Source organism: Pelobates fuscus, chromosome 1, assembly GCF_036172605.1.
Source record: "Pelobates fuscus isolate aPelFus1 chromosome 1, aPelFus1.pri, whole genome shotgun sequence".
Lineage (NCBI taxonomy): Eukaryota > Metazoa > Chordata > Amphibia > Anura > Pelobatidae > Pelobates > Pelobates fuscus.
This window is the reverse complement of record NC_086317.1, coordinates 490,594,728-490,616,104: the sequence shown is the minus strand read 5'-3', so window position 1 is coordinate 490,616,104 and position 21,377 is coordinate 490,594,728. Positions and strand designations below refer to the sequence as shown.

The following is a 21,377-nucleotide window of genomic DNA, read 5'->3' as shown; positions in this document are numbered from 1 at the left end:
TATCGTCAGACAACCGCTCGCTCCCTTCCTGCCGGTCAGTTCTTGTAGTCTATGATTCCTCCTCTTGGACCATTCTCTGAAAAGGGACTGAAAGTTACTTTCTGTGAAAAAAGGGAGGGCTTACAAGAGCTGCAGTCATAAAAACTCTTTTAGATGATAAAAAAAGCTGCATGCATGTATATATTGGGGTATATCTCCTAAACTGTGATTCCCCCCACCAAGTGTGGAGTGGTCATTTAAACTAAGAAGTAGGTGTGCATTTCTACATTTAACTTGCAATTTTCTCACCTTGAAAAAAATGCATATTTTCAAAATATTTTTAATGTTATGTTTACTTAGAATGATTAGTGACAATCCCCTTTTCATTTTCACATAAACAGCGCCTTGTATCAACGCGTCAGCTGACACACCAATGAATGATGTCCTACCAGAGACAAAACTGATAAAATGAAATAGGCATTGCTCTTTCAGTGATATCTAAAAGACTTGGAAAAACGCTGGACCAACGTAGGACCCAAGAAAGGGTCAATCTGTTTGAAAATGGCGTGACCACTTACCGTAGGACAGACCCAGGAGACTTCCAGTACCATAACAACTACAACCACCACTCCTGGCACCATAACCACTTCTATAACTGGGTTGGTAAACTTTTATTCGTTTTTAATTTAAATTTTTTTTTTTTTTTTTATACGCATGCCCATCATAAGCAAAGAATACAGAAAAAACAAAGGAACAAAAAAAACACAAACAAAACAGAAGAAAAATACAAACATGTCCCTCCAAAACCCTCCCCAACAAATCCCATTACCTCATTCAATAAACCTCTCCCAATAGAAATCTATCAATGCCCTCATGTGGGGTATTCGTTTTGTGGCAAAGGGAGGAAGACTCCCCAAAAGCCATGCATAGCAAAGCAAAGATGCCCTTTAACGGGGGGAGAATTAAACTGGGGGTATTTGAAAAATGGTGTACAGCCAGCAGCCCCGAAATAAATACGAGGATAAGCAGCCCCCCCTATTTCTGCATCAATACTGTATGATTTTAGGAAATATGATGTTCCTCTCAGGGACGGGAAAATGATCACGACCTGGCACCCACCCCATTGCTTCCTCTCCCCTGTTTCTGCATATATCATCTAACACAGGGTGAGCTCTGCAGTAATTACTCCCGTCACCCCACTGTGTTCCTTTGCTCTATGACTCCAGCCCCATGTTTATTTCTTTGGCTTTTTGAAGATTTTCAGTGTCAATTTCTTTTTGCCAGAGCTTGGGTCATTTTCCTCCCCCGTGGAACCGCTGTCATCTTCTCCCTGGGTTTTCTTCCCTGCCAGCTGTGGGATGCGGGTGCTTTTGGAGCCATGTTTGGAATCTGTACCAGGAGAAGGAGTTTCTGTTTCGGTGGAGCTTGGGCTGTGGGACCTGGAGTCATCAGACTGTGTAGTTCCGGCCAGGCTAAGCTCACTTAAACTGGGAGATTTTTCTGTCATCTTCTCTTCCAGCTGTGGGCTTCTGGATTGTATCTCTTGCAAGGTACTCGCACTGGCCATCTCCAGCTGACGGTGGCCACCATTAATGGTTTGACTACTGGATGAGAGTTCATCCAAAGATCTAGGCAGGGATGTGGGCTTGGTGCTTGGGATTTTTGAAAATCTATGGTCACTCATGTGGGGAATAGAGGACTCCGAATCTGAACGGCTCAAATCCCTGAAGAGAATAAAGGAAATAGTTAATTTCATGAGTTATAAAATGTATGCTTTTAGTTTACATTCTGGATCAACAAGCAATTATTTAGTCAAACCAACACAAGAAACAATGAAAAGTTAAAGAGCACGACAGGCAAATCACTCTGAAAGGTTGCTCGTTGTACAGACTAGATGTGGTCTTTCACAGCTTGGAAAAACCTTATAAAATGATTTAGTGAATATGTCAGAGAAAAACAAGGCCAGTGCAATAATCTAAACATGACGGGTACGATTCATTTGTAATGGCCATTATACATTGCTGGGTGCAGCTTACAGCCAGGGGAGGATGTGTTGCTAACCCACTGTGGCTAATTGCCCCATCAGATTAATGGGGAAGGTAAACATGTAGGGGATTGTGCATAAAACGGACGGAACCAGGCTGGAAGCAGAGATAAAGTGCAATGAATCAGTTGGGTGGATTTAAACCAGTCAATGAAGGATAGAGGGACAGTAACTGTATATAATGTGTGTCTGAATGTCAGCCAAGGGGGATCAGTTAAAAAAGGGCCAATTTCTATTGAAATCTGCACTTTTTGTAAAATTAAAAAAAGAGGACACTTCACACATAAATACCGTCTGCAAGATAAAGTGTTTTAGGTGTGTAGAGCGTTCCTGTAAACCGATCTAGAAACAAGAACATGCAGCTATCAGGGAGACAAATGTAGATGGTCTAACTCCAGATCTTCTCTATAATGAGCCTGTAAGATTCTACGGACCATATAAAGACTCTATATCGCCTTAAGGAGTCTCTGTGCTGATAATACGAAGACACTCAAAGAAAGGCTCAATATACCGACTCTACAATACCTCCCTATACCGACCATACTATATCCTGCTATACGGACTATGCAATACCTCCCTATACTGACCATACTATATCCCGCTATACGGACTATGCAATACCTCCCTATACTGACCACGCAATACCTCCCTATACCGACCATACTATATCCCGCTATACGGACTATGCAATATCACTCTATACTGACCATACTATATCCCGCTATACGGACTATGCAATATCACTCTATACTGACCATGCAATACCTCCCTATACCGACCATACTATATCCCGCTATACGGACTATGCAATATCACTCTATACTGACCATACTATATCCCGCTATACGGACTATGCAATATCACTCTATACTGACCATGCAATACCTCCCTATACCGACCATACTATATACCACTATATGGACTATGCAATATCACTCTATACTGACCACGCAATACCTCCCTATACCGACCATACTATATCCCGCTATACGGACTATGCAATATCACTCTATACTGACCATGCAATACCTCCCTATACCGACCATGCAATATCACTCTATACTGACCATGCAATACCTCCCTATACCGACCATACTATATCCTGCTATACGGACTATGCAATATCACTCTATACTGACCATGCAATACCTCCCTATACCGACCATACTATATCCTGCTATACGGACTATGCAATATCACTCTATACTGACCATGCAATACCTCCCTATACTGACCATACTATATACCGCTATACGGACTATGCAATATCACTCTATACTGACCATACTATATACCGCTATACGGACTATGCAATATCACTCTATACTGACCATACTATATACCGCTATACGGACTATGCAATATCACTCTATACTGACCATGCAATACCTCCCTATACTGACCATACTATATACCGCTATACGGACTATGCAATATCACTCTATACTGACCATACTATATACCGCTATACGGACTATGCAATATCACTCTATACTGACCATGCAATACCTCCCTATACCGACCATACTATATCCCGCTATACGGACTATGCAATATCACTCTATACTGACCATGCAATACCTCCCTATACCGACCATACTATATACCGCTATACGGACTATGCAATATCACTCTATACTGACCATGCAATACCTCCCTATACTGACCATACTATATACCGCTATACGGACTATGCAATATCACTCTATACTGACCATGCAATACCTCCTTATACTGACCATACTATATACCGCTATACGGACTATGCAATATCACTCTATACTGACCATGCAATACCTCCCTATACCGACCATACTATATACCGCTATACGGACTATGCAATACCTCCCTATACTGACCATACTATATCCCGCTATATGGACTATGCAATATCACTCTATACTGACCACGCAATACCTCCCTATACCGACCATACTATATCCTACTATACGGACTATGCAATATCACTCTATACTGACCATGCAATACCTCCCTATACCGACCATACTATATCCCGCTATACGGACTATGCAATATCACTCTATACTGACCATACTATATACCGCTATACGGACTATGCAATATCACTCTATACTGACCATGCAATACCTCCCTATACTGACCATACTATATACCGCTATACGGACTATGCAATATCACTCTATACTGACCATGCAATACCTCCTTATACTGACCATACTATATACCGCTATACGGACTATGCAATATCACTCTATACTGACCATGCAATACCTCCCTATACCGACCATACTATATACCGCTATACGGACTATGCAATACCTCCCTATACTGACCATACTATATCCCGCTATATGGACTATGCAATATCACTCTATACTGACCACGCAATACCTCCCTATACCGACCATACTATATCCTACTATACGGACTATGCAATATCACTCTATACTGACCATGCAATACCTCCCTATACCGACCATACTATATCCCGCTATACGGACTATGCAATATCACTCTATACTGACCATACTATATACCGCTATACGGACTATGCAATATCACTCTATACTGACCATGCAATACCTCCCTATACTGACCATACTATATACCGCTATACGGACTATGCAATATCACTCTATACTGACCATGCAATACCTCCTTATACTGACCATACTATATACCGCTATACGGACTATGCAATATCACTCTATACTGACCATGCAATACCTCCCTATACCGACCATACTATATCCCGCTATATGGACTATGCAATATCACTCTATAATGACCATGCAATACCTCCCTATACCGACCATACTATATACCGCTATACGGACTATGCAATATCACTCTATACTGACCATGCAATACCTCCCTACACCGACTATGCAATATCACTCTATACTGAATATACAATACCCCTCTATAATGACCAAAGAAAAATCTCCTTTATAGAGACCATACAATATCACTCTATGAGGACCATACAATACCTCCCTATACCAAACATACAATACACCTTTATACTGACCATGCAATATCGCTATACTGACCATACTATATCACACTTTACGGATCATGCAATATCCCTCTATAGGGATTATACAATATCACTCTATATGGACCATGTAATATCACACTATATGGACCATACAATATCTCCCTATCCCGACCATACTATATACCTCTATATGGATCATATTATATCACGCTATACAGACCATACAATATCACTCTATATGGACCATGCAATTTCTCCCTATCCCGACCATACTATATACCTCTATATGGACCATGCAAGATCACCCTAACCGGACCATACTATATACCTTTATATGGACCATGCAAGGTCACCCTACCCTGACCATACTATATACCTCTATATGGACCATGCAATATCACCCTCCCCTGACCATACTATGTACCTCTATATGGACCATGCAATATCACCCTCCCCTGACCATACTATATACCTCTATATGGACCATGCAATATCACCCTCCCCTGACCATACTATATACCTCTATATGGACCATGAAATATCACCCTCCCCTGACCATACTATATACCTCTATATGGACCATGCAATATCACCCTCCCCTGACCATACTATGTACCTCTATATGGACCATGCAATATCACCCTCCCCTGACCATACTATATACCTCTATATGGACCATGCAATATCACCCTCCCCTGACCATACTATGTACCTCTATATGGACCATGCAATATCACCCTCCCCTGACCATACTATGTACCTCTATATGGACCATGCAAGATCACCCTCCCCTGACCATACTATATACCTCTATATGGACCATGCAATATCACCCTCCCCTGACCATACTATGTACCTCTATATGGACCATGCAATATCACCCTCCCCTGACCATACTATATACCTCTATATGGACCATGCAATATCACCCTCCCCTGACCATACTATGTACCTCTATATGGACCATGAAATATCACCCTCCCCTGACCATACTATGTACCTCTATATGGACCATGCAATATCACCCTCCCCTGACCATACTATGTACCTCTATATGGACCATGCAATATCACCCTCCCCTGACCATACTATATACCTCTATATGGACCATGCAATATCACCCTCCCCTGACCATACTATATACCTCTATATGGACCATGCAAGATCACCCTCCCCTGACCATACTATATACCTCTATATGGACCATGCAATATCACCCTCCCCTGACCATACTATATACCTCTATATGGACCATGCAATATCACCCTCCCCTGACCATACTATATACCTCTATATGGACCATGAAATATCACCCTCCCCTGACCATACTATATACCTCTATATGGACCATGCAATATCACCCTCCCCTGACCATACTATGTACCTCTATATGGACCATGCAATATCACCCTCCCCTGACCATACTATATACCTCTATATGGACCATGCAATATCACCCTCCCCTGACCATACTATGTACCTCTATATGGACCATGCAATATCACCCTCCCCTGACTATACTATATACCTCTATATGGACCATGCAATATCACCCTCCCCTGACCATACTATATACCTCTATATGGACCATGCAATATCACCCTCCCCTGACCATACTATATACCTCTATATGGACCATGCAATATCACCCTCCCCTGACCATACTATATACCTCTATATGGACCATGCAAGGTCACCCTACCCTGACCATACTATATACCTCTATATGGACCATGCAATATCACCCTATCCCGCCCATGCACTATCCCTGTAGTCCCGCCATGCAGACACAGAGGTAACGAGAAGAGTGCCAATCATGTTTTGTGCTGTACATGAGATGCAGATCCAGTGGTTACAGAGTTGCCGAGTTTGTGGGTGACTCACTATAGATATGCAATCTGCTTCCTTTTTACAGCTTTCCTGCTAATGACAACGCAATCAGACTTTGCAGTAATTACTTCTGGTTCTCTCAATCTCCTGACAATCATTTTTACTCCGGGGCACAGGGTGCCATGAGAATGGAAAGACTGATAGCATTAGGGATACATTCATGGCCAGGACTACGAGCATATGTCTGAAGAGGGAAGACAAGTGTCTGGGCTATTTTAGCAGAGGTGACAAAACGTCAGACCTGTGTCACATAAAAGGCTGCCTAGTGGACGTGCTCAGGCATTGAATTAAATGTTACAATCTATACTATTATCATTCTGCCAAAGGGCAAACACTGCCATCGGCTACACCTACCCTGCCAAAGGGGCAAGTGAACACTGGCATCTGCTATACCCAGCCTGCCAAAGGGGCAAATTAATACTGCCATCTGCTATACCTAACCTGCCAAAGAGGCACATTAACACTGCCATCTGCTACAGCCACCCTGCCAAAGGGGCAAATTAATACTGCCATCTGCTATACTCATCCTTTACCAGGAATGCGCAGTGTGACATTCTGTCGGTGAGAGGCCTCACAGTGCGCAGTGTGACATTCTGTCGGTGAGAGGCCTCACAGTGCGCAGTGTGACATTCTGTCGGTGAGAGGCCTCACAGTGCGCAGTGTGACATTCTGTCGGTGAGAGGCCTCACAGTGCGCAGTGTGACATTCTGTCGGTGAGAGGCCTCACAGTGCGCAGTGTGACATTCTGTCGGTGAGAGGCCTCACAGTGCGCAGTGTGACATTCTGTCGGTGAGAGGCCTCACAGTGCGCAGTGTGACATTCTGTCGGTGAGAGGCCTCACATTGCGCAGTGTGACATTCTGTCGGTGAGAGGCCTCACAGTGCGCAGTGTGACATTCTGTCGGTGAGAGGCCTCACAGTGCGCAGTGTGACATTGTCAGTGAGAGGCCTCACAGGGCGCAGTGTGACATTCTGTCGGTGAGAGGCCTCACAGTGCGCAGTGTGACATTCTGTCGGTGAGAGGCCTCACAGTGCGCAGTGTGACATTCTGTCGGTGAGAGGCCTCACAGTGCGCAGTGTGACATCCTGTCGGTGAGAGGCCTCACAGTGCGCAGTGTGACATTCTGTCGGTGAGAGGCCTCACAGTGCGACATTCTGTCGGTGAGAGGCCTCACAGTGCGCAGTGCGACATTCTGTCGGTGAGAGGCCTCACAGTGCGCAGTGTGACATTCTGTCGGTGAGAGGCCTCACAGTGCGCAGTGTGACATTCTGTCGGTGAGAGGCCTCACAGTGCGCAGTGTGACATTCTGTCGGTGAGAGGCCTCACAGTGCGCAGTGTGACATTGTCAGTGAGAGGCCTCACAGTGCGCAGTGTGACATTCTGTCGGTGAGAGGCCTCACAGTGCGCAGTGCGACATTCTGTCGGTGAGAGGCCTCACAGTGCGCAGTGTGACATTCTGTCGGTGAGAGGCCTCACAGTGCGCAGTGTGACATCCTGTCGGTGAGAGGCCTCACAGTGCGCAGTGTGACATTCTGTCGGTGAGAGGCCTCACAGTGCGCAGTGTGACATTCTGTCGGTGAGAGGCCTCACAGTGCGCAGTGCGACATTCTGTCGGTGAGAGGCCTCACAGTGCGCAGTGTGACATTCTGTCGGTGAGAGGCCTCACAGTGCGCAGTGTGACATTCTGTCGGTGAGAGGCCTCACAGTGCGCAGTGTGACATTCTGTTGGTGAGAGGCCTCACAGTGTGGTAACACTGCCGCCAGAGACCCAAGACAGACACTATCACTAGCTAGAGAAACTAACAGACAGAGCCAGGGACAGAACCGGTCTCCTGATTTGGATATCTGATAGAGAATATCTTAAATCCCTCTGTTTTTATAATACTCTCCAAGCTCTGCCCATTGTTTTGTTATTGCTGTGTACATGTAAGGCATTTAAATCATGGTCTTTACTTCCTAAAAAAAAAAAAACTAACCATTATCTGTGTGAGCATCGCAACTCTCACAATACAGGCTCAATAATACGGCAAAGCCACTACATTCACACAACAGCAACTTCAAACCTGGAAACAGAAATAAATCCATTTTTTTATTAAAACCGACTGACAGGAGAACGTGAGACATGGACTCCGAATGACAGATCGCTTTCCTGCAGCTCTCAGGGAGTTGGGGAAACTAAAGTTGCTCTCGATGTGGTTTTGACTATCTATAGTATGGAACAAGAGGAAAAAACAGCAACTTCAGGGGTGACCTTGGCAAGCAGTTTGTACACCAATTGTCTCACGGTGATCTGCATTGCCTTTTATGTACTAAAATCTAAAAAATGCTGCTGGCTTGCATTCCCTGAGCACAAGCGAGTGATCCTGACAGTGCACTTTACATCTCCTGCCACAAGGGGGACCCCTCTAACCATTTCTTCTTAACACCTGTATGTAACATTCTGCTGCACGTCTATATGGGTATGGAGTTGCTTTCTTTAAGAATACTTGTTTTTAACCCTTTGAGTACAAGATGTGCCTTACAATGCAGCATGGACACCCGTGGCACTCGAATCGTTAATACACAATGAAAGTGGGGACATGCGGATGGTGGGATGCATGCGGAGGGAATGAACAGATTGCTTGGATGAATTGTGAGGCTTGCATCTTTATTGTAAAAATGTAAACATGTACACAAAATAATTCTATGGAGGAGGGCAGCAAGGTGCGGGGAGATATCAGGGGTCTGCTGGAGTGCACTCACAGAGAATCACTCAATATTCATATTAACAAAAACATAATGCAAAGTCCTAATTGGTGCAATCATCAAGGGAACAAACAGAATCCGCAGGAACATTCAGCTAGTTGCCATGGTGATTGCCCCGGTATAAATTGCACTCCGGCTGATCCCCGGGAAGCGGCCGATGAGAAGCATTGCTGGGGGATTGTGTCTGATTAAGATCCATCGAATATTGTAATCTTATTGTCAAACGAGCCAGGAGAGGGGCAGGGAAGGTCAATGTGCCTGAATTGGATTCTGTGGACCTGATGTTTAGAAGCTACATCAATTCTTTAGCCATGGAAAGCTTTCATTTCTGAAGGAAAAAAAAGAGAGAATACACCAATAAAGCCAGAGTGTACTGGAATTTGTCACATGAAATAAGTCACTCTGTCCTTACAGACAGTCTGCCATCCCGCCTGTTTCCTTTATAGACGGTCTGCCATCCCACCTGTTCCCTTTATAGACGGTCCGCCATCCCGCCTGTTCCCTTTATAGACGGTCTGCAATCCCGCCTGTTCCCTTTATAGACGGTCTGCCATCCCACCTGTTCCCTTTATAGACGGTCTGCCATCCCACCTGTTCCCTTTATAGACGGTCTGCCATCCCACCTGTTCCCTTTATAGACGGTCTGCCATCCCACCTGTTCCCTTTATAGACGGTCTGCCATCCCACCTGTTCCCTTTATAGACGGTCTGCCATCCCACCTGTTCCCTTTATAGACTGTCTGCCATCCCACCTGTTCCCTTTATAGACTGTCTGCCATCCCACCTGTTCCCTTTATAGACTGTCTGCCATCCCACCTGTTCCCTTTATAGACGGTCTGCCATCCCACCTGTTCCCTTTATAGACGGTCCGCCATCCCGCCTGTTCCCTTTATAGACGGTCTGCAATCCCGCCTGTTCCCTTTATAGACGGTCTGCCATCCCGCCTGTTCCCTTTATAGACGGTCTGCCATCCCGCCTGTTCCCTTTATAGACGGTCTGCCATCCCGCCTGTTCCCTTTATAGACGGTCTGCCATCCCGCCTGTTCCCTTTATAGACGGTCTGCCATCCCGCCTGTTCCCTTTATAGACGGTCTGCCATCCCGCCTGTTCCCTTTATAGACGGTCTGCCATCCCGCCTGTTCCCTTTATAGATGATCTGCCATCCCGCCTGTTCCCTTTATAGATGATCTGCCATCCCGCCTGTTCCATTTACAGGGAGTGCAGAATTATTAGGCAAATGAGTATTTTGACCACATCATCCTCTTTATGCATGTTGTCTTACTCCAAGCTGTATAGGCTCGAAAGCCTACTACCAATTAAGCATATTAGGTGATGTGCATCTCTGTAATGAGAACCACACCGCGGTCTAATGACATCAACACCCTATATCAGGTGTGCATAATTATTAGGCAACTTCCTTTCCTTTGGCAAAATGGGTCAAAAGAAGGACTTGACAGGCTCAGAAAAGTAAAAAATAGTGAGATATCTTGCAGAGGGATGCAGCAACTCTTAAAATTGCAAAGCTTCTGAAGCGTGATCATCGAACAATCAAGCGTTTCATTCAAAATAGTCAACAGGGTCGCAAGAAGCATGTGGAGAAACCAAGGCGCAAAATAACTGCCCATGAACTGAGAAAAGTCAAGCGTGCAGCTGCCAAGATGCCACTTGCCACCAGTTTGGCCATATTTCAGAGCTGCAACATCACTGGAGTGCCCAAAAGCACAAGGTGTGCAATACTCAGAGACATGGCCAAGGTAAGAAAGGCTGAAAGACGACCACCACTGAACAAGACACACAAGCTGAAACGTCAAGACTGGGCCAAGAAATATCTCAAGACTGATTTATCTAAGGTTTTATGGACTGATGAAATGAGAGTGAGTCTTGATGAGCCAGATGGATGGGCCCGTGGCTGGATTGGTAAAGGGCAGAGAGCTCCAGTCCGACTCAGACGCCAGCAAGGTGGAGGTGGAGTACTGGTTTGGGCTGGTATCATCAAAGATGAGCTTGTGGGGCCTTTTTGGGTTGAGGATGGAGTCAAGCTCAACTCCCAGTCCTACTGCCAGTTTCTGGAAGACACCTTCTTCAAGCAGTGGTACAGGAAGAAGTCTGCATCCTTCAAGAAAAACATGATTTTCATGCAGGACAATGCTCCATCACACGCGTCCAAGTACTCCACAGCGTGGCTGGCAAGAAAGGGTATAAAAGAAGAAAATCTAATGACATGGCCTCCTTGTTCACCTGATCTGAACCCCATTGAGAACCTGTGGTCCATCATCAAATGTGAGATTTACAAGGAGGGAAAAAAGTACACCTCTCTGAACAGTGTCTGGGAGGCTGTGGTTGCTGCTGCACGCAATGTTGATGGTGAACAGATCAAAACACTGACAGAATCCATGGATGGCAGGCTTTTGAGTGTCCTTGCAAAGAAAGGTGGCTATATTGGTCACTGATTTGTTTTTGTTATGTTTTTGAATGTCAGAAATGTATATTTGTGAATGTTGAGATGTTATATTGGTTTCACTGGTAAAAATAAATAATTGAAATGGGTATATATTTGTTTTTTGTTAAGTTGCCTAATAATTATGCACAGTAATAGTCACCTGCAAACACAGATATCCCCCTAAAATAGCTATAACTAAAAACTACTTCCAAAAATATTCAGCTCTGATATTAATGAGATTTTTGGGTTCATTGAGAACATGGTTGTTGTTCAATAATAAAATTAATCCTCAAAAATACAACTTGCCTAATAATTCTGCACTCCCTGTATAGACGATCTGCCATCCCACCTGTTCCCTTTATAGACGGTCTGCCATCCCGCCTGTTCCCTTACAGACGGTCTGCCATCCCGCCTGTTCCCTTTATAGACGGTCTGCAATCCCGCCTGTTCCCTTTATAGACGGTCTGCAATCCCGCCTGTTCCCTTTATAGACGGTCTGCCATCCCGCCTGTTCCCTTTATAGACGGTCTGCCATCCCGCCTGTTCCCTTTATAGACGGTCTGCCATCCCGCCTGTTCCCTTTATAGACGGTCTGCCATCCCGCCTGTTCCCTTTATAGACGGTCTGCCATCCCGCCTGTTCCCTTTATAGACGGTCTGCAATCCCGCCTGTTCCCTTTATAAACGGTCCGCCATCACGCCTGTTCCCTTTATAAACGGTCCGCCATCACGCCTGTTCCCTTTATAGACGGTCCGCCATCCCGCCTGTTCCCTTTATAGACAGTCTGCCATCACGCCTGTTCCCTTTATAGACAGTCTGCCATCCCGCCTGTTCCCTTTATAGACCGTCTGTCATTACGCCTGTTCCCTATATAGACCGTCTGCCAGCCCACTTGTTCACTTATACAGTGTGCCATCTAGCCTACATCCCAGATGCAGGAGAAAGAGAATATAGATTTTAGCATTAGATTTCAGATGATCACATATTTGTCCGAATTTCTGGCAATTTGTCCAGTCTTCAGAAACACAAATTACAACAAATGAGATTGCTTGGAGGGAAGGAGGGAGCTACCGGATCATGGCTCCCTGCTTGTAATAATTTTTAAAATACAAGCGGCAGAGAGCTTCTTAAATCCCCCAATCCCCCACCTCACCATATGGGGGTCATGGTGGGAACACTATGCACCCCCCACTCCCTCATTATTTTAAAGTATCCATTTATTTAAATATTGACAGGGCAGCAATAGCTGTTCTTTTAAAACAGCAAGCAGCAACTTTTTTAAGCAGACATGGGTGTGTTGCTTGCAGCACAGCGGGTCGTGGCAGGTGGGAGGATTTAACCTCCGCTATTTACCATTCCTAACAGACCAGATTCGTGTGGTGTGCTATACAAACATGTTTTATAGTCACCGTGACTAACGTATTTGTATTGCACACCACACCAATCTGGTCTGATTTCTGCATATCACATTTTTGGGGAGTTAACCGGGGTGTAGGTGGAGACTGGGATAAACACTATACTCTTTGTGTTTACGTATGTGGTATTAGTAAAGGTGTCTCAAAGACCAACATTCCGAAAAGGTAGATTGCATCTAAACCTTGCATTCCACAGCAAAAGCTCCTAAATTTGGAACTTATATGGCAATCCCACAAGGAGTTATCTACTAACAAGCTGCAGCCGCAGCCCACCACACCGATCGGAACTGCATTAGTCCAAATGAAATTCCGAAACGGAAATAATGAATGAATTTTGTCTGAAAACAAATGCAGAAACATACAATTTTTTTCTTTTCTTTTTTCATCTAAATTTACTTGAAGAAAACGAACATTTTGGCAGTGCCCAAGTGGGAGAGGATTAATGGGTCTGTCTCCTTTACCTTACAAGCTGGGCTCCAGCACATGTGAGTCTTCTCAGTGAACTGAAGCTCAGTCCTCATCAAAATTTACCATCCAAGAGACAATCACGTTACTGGGGACTGAGGAGCCATTAAAACACATGGTTTATCCTTATACTCCACTGTAATAAAAAAGCTCCATGAGGGACTATACCTCACTGGCTTGCTGCATCTCCCATTTCTTCTCAGTGACCTCCCAGGAGTAATGTTGAGGTTTGTGAGATCCTCCCAAGGGCAATGTCGGGATTTGTGAGATATCCCAGGGGTAATGTTGAGGTATGTGAGATTCTCCCAAGGGCAATGTCGGGATTTGTGAGATATCCCAGGGGTAATGTTGAGGTATGTGAGATCCTCCCAAGGGCAATGTCGGGATTTGTGAGATATCCCAGGAGTAATGTTGAGGTATGTGAGATCCTCCCAAGGGCAATGTCGGGATTTGTAAGATATCCCAGGGGTAATGTTTAGGTATGTGAGATCCTCCCAAGGGCAATGTCGGGATTTGTGAGATATCCCAGGGGTAATGTTGAGGTATGTGAGATCCTCCCAAGGGCAATGTCGGGATTTGTGAGATATCCCAGGGGTAATGTTGAGGTATGTGAGATCCTCCCAAGGGCAATGTCGGGATTTGTGAGATATCCCAGGAGTAATGTTGAGGTATGTGAGATCCTCCCAAGGGCAATGTCGGGATTTGTGAGATATACCAGGGGTAATGTTGAGGTATGTGAGATCCTCCCAAGGGCAATGTCGGGATTTGTAAGATATCCCAGGGGTAATGTTTAGGTATGTGAGATCCTCCCAAGGGCAATGTCGGGATTTGTGAGATATCCCAGGGGTAATGTTGAGGTATGTGAGATCCTCCCATGGGCAATGTCGGGATTTGTGAGATATCCCAGGGGTAATGTTGAGGTATGTGAGATCCTCCCAAGGGCAATGTCGGGATTTGTGAGATATCCCAGGGGTAATGTTGAGGTATGTGAGATCCTCCCAAGGGCAATGTCGGGATTTGTGAGATATCCCAGGGGTAATGTTGAGGTATGTGAGATCCTCCCAAGGGCAATGTCGGGATTTGTGAGATATCCCAGGGGTAATGTTTAGGTATGTGAGATCCTCCCAAGGGCAATGTCGGGATTTGTGAGATATACCAGGGGTAATGTTGAGGTATGTGAGATCCTCCCAAGGGCAATGTCGGGATTTGTAAGATATCCCAGGGGTAATGTTTAGGTATGTGAGATCCTCCCAAGGGCAATGTCGGGATTTGTGAGATATCCCAGGGGTAATGTTGAGGTATGTGAGATCCTCCCAAGGGCAATGTCGGGATTTGTGAGATATCCCAGGAGTAATGTTGAGGTATGTGAGATCCTCCCATGGGCAATGTCGGGATTTGTGAGATATCCCAGGGGTAATGTTGAGGTATGTGAGATCCTCCCAAGGGCAATGTCGGGATTTGTGAGATATCCCAGGGGTAATGTTGAGGTATGTGAGATCCTCCCAAGGGCAATGTCGGGATTTGTGAGATATCCCAGGAGTAATGTTGAGGTATGTGAGATCCTCCCATGGGCAATGTCGGGATTTGTGAGATATCCCAGGGGTAATGTTGAGGTATGTGAGATTCTCCCAGGGTATTATTGGGAGCTGTGAAATTATAATGAGGGCTTTTATGTTGTAAAGGTCTAAGTACAGTACACAATATGCAAACACTATATTAATAGTGATTTAAACTTAACGAACAATACGGTCTGGGTCGTTCGTTCAACATTGTCTGTATTAAGGTGTCAATCATACTGGCCTCACTATTGGAGTAAAGTCAGGGTTTAAATTACATCACTCAAATTAGCAGGCACCGAAAACTTTATGAATGCAACCAAAAACATTCCTCATAGGGACACACAGGAGAAAACAAAAAATGTTTAGCAGACAATTCCCAGACAAGCAGAAACTACATAAAGGTGGAAATTGCGAAGTGGTAATGAGTGAAGGAGTAGTCACACAGGAAAACAAATAGAAAGATGGTGCGAAGGAGCAGTCGACAGTCGAAGAGGGTGTGCGAAGGAGCAGTCGAAGAGGGTGTGCGAAGGAGCAGTCGGAGAGGGTGTGCGAAGGAGCAGTCGGAGAGGGTGTGCGAAGGAGCAGTCGGAGAGGGTGTGCGAAGGAGCAGTCGGAGAGGGTGTGCGAAGGAGCAGTCGGAGAGGGTGTGCGAAGGAGCAGTCGGAGAGGGTGTGCGAAGGAGCAGTCGGAGAGGGTGTGCGAAGGAGCAGTCGGAGAGGGTGTGCGAAGGAGCAGTCGGAGAGGGTGTGCGAAGGAGCAGTCGGAGAGGGTGTGCGAAGGAGCAGTCGGAGAGGGTGTGCGAAGGAGCAGTCGGAGAGGGTGTGCGAAGGAGCAGTCGGAGAGGGTGTGTGAAGGAGCAGTTGGAGAGGGTGTGCGAAGGAGCAGTCGGAGAGGGTGTGCGAAGGAGCAGTCGGAGAGGGTGCGAAGGAGCAGTCGGAGAGGGTGCGAAGGAGCAGTCGGAGAGGGTGCGAAGGAGCAGTCGGAGAGGGTGCGAAGGAGAAGTCGGAGAGGGTGCGAAGGAGCAGTCGGAGAGGGTGCGAAGGAGCAGTCGGAGAGGGTGCGAAGGAGCAGTCGGAGAGGGTGCGAAGGAGCAGTCGGAGAGGGTGCGAAGGAGCAGTCGGAGAGGGTGCGAAGGAGCAGTCGGAGAGGGTGCGAAGGAGCAGTCGGAGAGGGTGGGAAGGAGCAGTCGGAGAGGGTGCGAAGGAGCAATCATAGATGGTGCTAAGGAGCAATCAGAAAATGGCATGCAGAAATACCCAACACTGGGTGAACGGCAAGGGATTCCTGAAGTGACATCAGGAGGGGGTAGATCAGGAAGAGAGTCCATCTGCAGAAAGTAAGTAGTTGAGTGGTGGTAATAGACAGGGTGTGCAAGTCCCCCGCCAGGCTGTGGTGGCGGGGTGGAAAAAGGAGGGCATGGAGTGGCAGATGCAGCAGAAGAAGAGCATGTTGGGTGAGACTCAGAGCTGAAAGACTGTCCATGTGAGAGGCTGCGCATACGGTGGAGAGACACTTTGCTTGGTCGGTAGTGGACGGGTGTGTTGGCGTCACTTTGGCTTACAACATAACCTTCTACCAACCTCTGTGATCCCAAGGAGTGCTGCGGGTCCACCTGCCGCTGTCGGAGGCTGCTCAGATTGGGTGCTGGGGAAAGAGCAGAGGGAATGTTGACAATATAGAAGGAGAAATGTTATTCAGTTCAAAAGAACAAAAGCTCAAAAGGCATGCACAGGCTGCAGGGGGCACATGCATTGTGTGAGCACTAAGCACATTCCAGCTCTCATCATCTTTATTTATTCCTCAATAATAGGACAAGCAGAGTGTTCCTTATAAAGTGCCCCTTAAAAAAGGCAGAATGTTCCTTATGAAGTGTGATGCTGGCACATTCTGGAGGAGAAGCATGGTAGGTCAGTAGTCCTTGGTGGCTGGGTGCTTGGATGTGGCCAGGTAAAGTGGACTTGTCATCTGAACATCATTAGAGGAGTTTATTTGTTAAACTTGTGGAAAATAACTAGAAATAGTTAGTGTGAATGTCCCATTCTGTGTGATGTATGTCAGTGTGAATGTCCCATTCTGTGTGATTACCGTACGTCAGTGTGAATGTCCCATTCTGTGTGATGTACGTCAGTGTGAATGTCCCATTCTGTGTGATTACCGTACGTCAGTGTGAATGTCCCATTCTGTGTGATTACCGTACGTCAGTGTGAATGTCCCATTCTGTGTAATTACCGTACGTCAGTGTGAAAGTCCCATTCTGTGTGATGTATGTCAGTGGGAAAGTCCCATTCTGTGTGATTACTGTATGTCAGTGTGAATGTCCCATTCTGTGTGATTACCGTACGTCAGTGTGAATGTCCCATTCTGTGTGATGTATGCCAGTGTAAATGTCCCATTCTGTGTGATGTCCATGGCTGGGTGCTTGGATGTGGCCACGTAAAGTGGACTTGTCATCTGAACATCATTAGAGGAGTTTATTTGTTAAACTTGTGGAAAATTCATAGCCAAATAACTAGAAATAGTTTAATACCCAGATTAGCTAACGTCAGTGTGAATGCCCCATTCTGTGTGAATGTCCCATTCTGTGTGATTACCGTACGTCAGTGTGAATGTCCCATTCTGTGTGATTACCGTACGTCAGTGTGAATGTCCCATTCTGTGTGATTACCGTACATCAGTGTGAATGTCCCATTCTGTGTGATTACCGTATGTCAGTGTGAATGTCCCATTCTGTGTGATTACCGTATGTCAGTGTGAATATCCCATTCTGTGTGATGTATGTCAGTGTGAATGTCCCATTCTGTGTGATGTATGTCAGTGTGAATGTCCCATTCTGTGTGATGTATGTCAGTGTGAATGTCCCATTCTGTGTGATGTCCGTTTGTCAGTGTGAATGTCCCATTCTGTGTGATGTCCGTTTGTCAGTGTTAATGTCCCATTCTGTGTGATGTATGTCAGTGTTAATGTCCCATACTACGTGATAATCGTATGTCCTAAAATGACTTTGGTTATTCAGCCCTAGTCACACCTCCCTGCATGTGACTCACAAAAACCCTATATCAACCTTTGTAATAACTACTAACAAAGTGAACTATAGATCGTATATAAAGCCAGACACAAAGACACACCTCATCTACACCATGACCAGCTATTGCTCTGTAACTGTTAACAAATCATCTAGTGAACATTCCCAGCAGGAAACACAGGGTGATCGGTTATTTCCAGAACAGATTGAGTGGAAGTACTAAAGATGTAATAGAGCCGACCGATAATAAAAACATGGTCAAACCAGAAAATTTCCAGAGGGAGGAATCCTCAGAGCAGGTTGATGGACGCTCACTGTACCTGCGCCCCATGAGCCAAGCTGCATCTGTTTCAACCAATCCGTGGGAGAGGAAGAACAATGGAGTCAGAGGTTGGATAGGATTGGATGCACAGCAGGTTTAGCAATTTGATGTTCACATCATCCAAAACAGAGTATATATTTATTGGGGATGGGAGCCCCGCTTTCAGGTGGAACCATCAAGGGATGGAGAGTGAGTGTGTTTGTGGGTGGGTGTTTGATTGTGTTTTTGTTCGTGTGCTGGTGTTATACTGCTGCTTTTACTCAGCTGCCACATTATTAAAGTTTGTTTTTTTAATAGAGGAATAAACCACCAGTAAACGGATAAAATGGTGGTGTGTTATCTCACCAGATGCTGGATCAGCTGCTCGGTGGGGGCTTAATATGGCAAGCTTTATTAAATGCATGTTTATCTCGCAACTTTCCTGTGGCAGGATTACACAAACTTTATTTTCCATTAAAAGATGAGAAAAACAACAACTTTTGGAGGCTGTGAAATGTCCATTTCTAGGTACTATGCTGTCCTAAACATGCAACTAAAAATCAGATATGAAATAATTATAAATACAAAGTAAAGACTTTATGTAGAAATCACTCTGTAGTAATTTAGTATGGACTGACACCAGATAAGACAGAATCCACAGTGAACATTCATGCACACAGTTCCCATGCCATTGTCACAATGTGTCCACAGACTCCAGCATCTCACAGCCGCTCACACGACGTGTCCTCACAAACGAGACCCAAAACTCACAAAGACATAATTCCATTACTTACACTGCATTGTGATCGGAGATACAATCTCTTCGTCTAAATCATCGAGGTCATCACTCATGATAAAGTGTGTGGGTGCCGGCCGTCCTCCGCCAAGTAGGGTGGGATCTACATTCAGGGCAGCTACCAGCATGTGGAAACCAGGATTGTTAACAATCTGAAAGCCGCACAGGGTTTCAATCTGATGCCAGCGGTGCAGACGTTCTCGCAGTGCGGCAGTGACCTCACTGAGTGCCTGTCTGGAAAACAAGAGGAGGGTTCTTATACAAAATGTTCTCTGATATAACATTCCGAGGAAGAAGTGTCACGTGTTCTATGAATTGTCATGGTGAACACAAACACTGGCAGAGGAGATGACATTAAGCCTAGCTTACGGAACGCTAGTCCTGCATAGCACAGGGAATGCTAAGCCTGGCGGCACATAGCACAGGGAATGCTAAGCATGGCACAGCAGATAGCACAGGGAATGCTAAGCCTGGCACGGCACGTAGCATAGGGAATGCTAAGCCTGGCACGGCAGATAGCACAGGGAATGCCAAGCCTGGCACGGCAGATGGCACTAGGAATGCTAAGCCTGGCACGGCAGATGGCAATAGGAATGCTAAGCCTGGCACGGCAGATGGCAATAGGAATGCTAAGCCTGGCATGGCAGATAGCACAAGGAATGCTAAGCCTGGCACGGCAGATAGCACAAGGAATGCTAAGCCTGGCACGGCAGATAGCACAAGGAATGCCAAGCCTGGCACGGCAGATAGCACAAGGAATGCTAAGCCTGGAACGGCAGATAGCACAGGGAATGCTAAGCCTGGAACGGCAGATAGCACAGGGAATGCTAAGCCTGGAACGGCAGATAGCACAGGGAATGCTAAGCCTGGAACGGCAGATAGCACAGGGAATGCTAAGCCTGGCATGGCAGGTATGGGAGCTATGGATAATACTGGCACTACATTTAATATGCATTTCTTCCTGAAATGCCCATTTTCTAGGGAAGATTACTGTGTGATTTCCTGTGATTCCAGTTCATTCATACAGACACTGGATGATCACTGCACATATGGAGTCTGATTTCCAGGAGTGGCTGACAGTACATATGTGCAGTGCTGAGATCACCCAGTGTCTGTAAAGAATGAACTAGAATGACGTGAAATTAATAAATGTCTTTTAGGAAGAGCCATTTTGGAAAAGATTCTATAAAGGTTGTTTTTCAGCAGGCCAAAAATGCCAGAATGCGTGAGGTCCCTGCCCCCGCATGTATCTCTATAGCTGCAGAGAACTTACTTTGCTGAAAGAATTTTATGGTCCACGTCATCCAGCGAGGAACTGTGTGCTACGTGAAATGTCCCAAATAATGTATTTCTCTTCTTTTTAATTTTTTCTGCCTAGAAGTGATGAATAAGAAATTATTTGAAAATATCGAAACAACTTATAAATCCGCAGCAAAACGATTGATCTTTGAACGCACCCCTTCTTTTGCCAACAACAGTTGCTTCTCTGCGCTCTGCTTTTTGATGTTGTAATATTGAACCTCCACCTCATGCGTCAGCTGCAGCCATTTTTGCAGTGCTTCCGGTGCTGACCAGCTGTTGTGTGACTCCAACTCTTTCTCAGCATTTTTCAGAGCCATACGCACCTGAGGAAACACAAACCAGGAAACCATTAGAGCCATAAATGTAGAGACATAAGGCAGAAGGCAGTAGGACATCAATTCACGGGAGGCACACAATACATACACGAGGTATACCAA

At 45.5% G+C, this 21,377-nt stretch overlaps 1 protein-coding gene across 4 annotated transcripts in view; it reads right to left on the bottom strand.

Annotated features, from left to right (window-relative positions):
* Positions 1-583: 583 nt before the first annotated feature.
* The window catches only part of STIM1 (stromal interaction molecule 1), a 136,727-nt gene continuing 115,933 nt past the window's right edge, over positions 584-21,377 (bottom strand). The window contains exons 8-13 of one of the 4 annotated variants that reach the window (XM_063433137.1): positions 21,096-21,263; positions 20,912-21,012; positions 19,637-19,872; positions 18,806-18,886; positions 16,776-17,163; positions 584-1,703 (exon numbers count right to left, since the gene is read on the bottom strand). In XM_063433137.1, coding sequence (XP_063289207.1) covers positions 1,214-1,703; positions 16,776-17,163; positions 18,806-18,886; positions 19,637-19,872; positions 20,912-21,012; positions 21,096-21,263 — 1,464 coding nt within the window. In that variant the 3' untranslated portion in view covers positions 584-1,213. The remainder of the gene's footprint in view (positions 1,704-16,775; positions 17,164-18,805; positions 18,887-19,636; positions 19,873-20,911; positions 21,013-21,095; positions 21,264-21,377) is intronic. The other 3 variants (XM_063433152.1, XM_063433146.1, XM_063433161.1) reach the window with 3 other exon arrangements.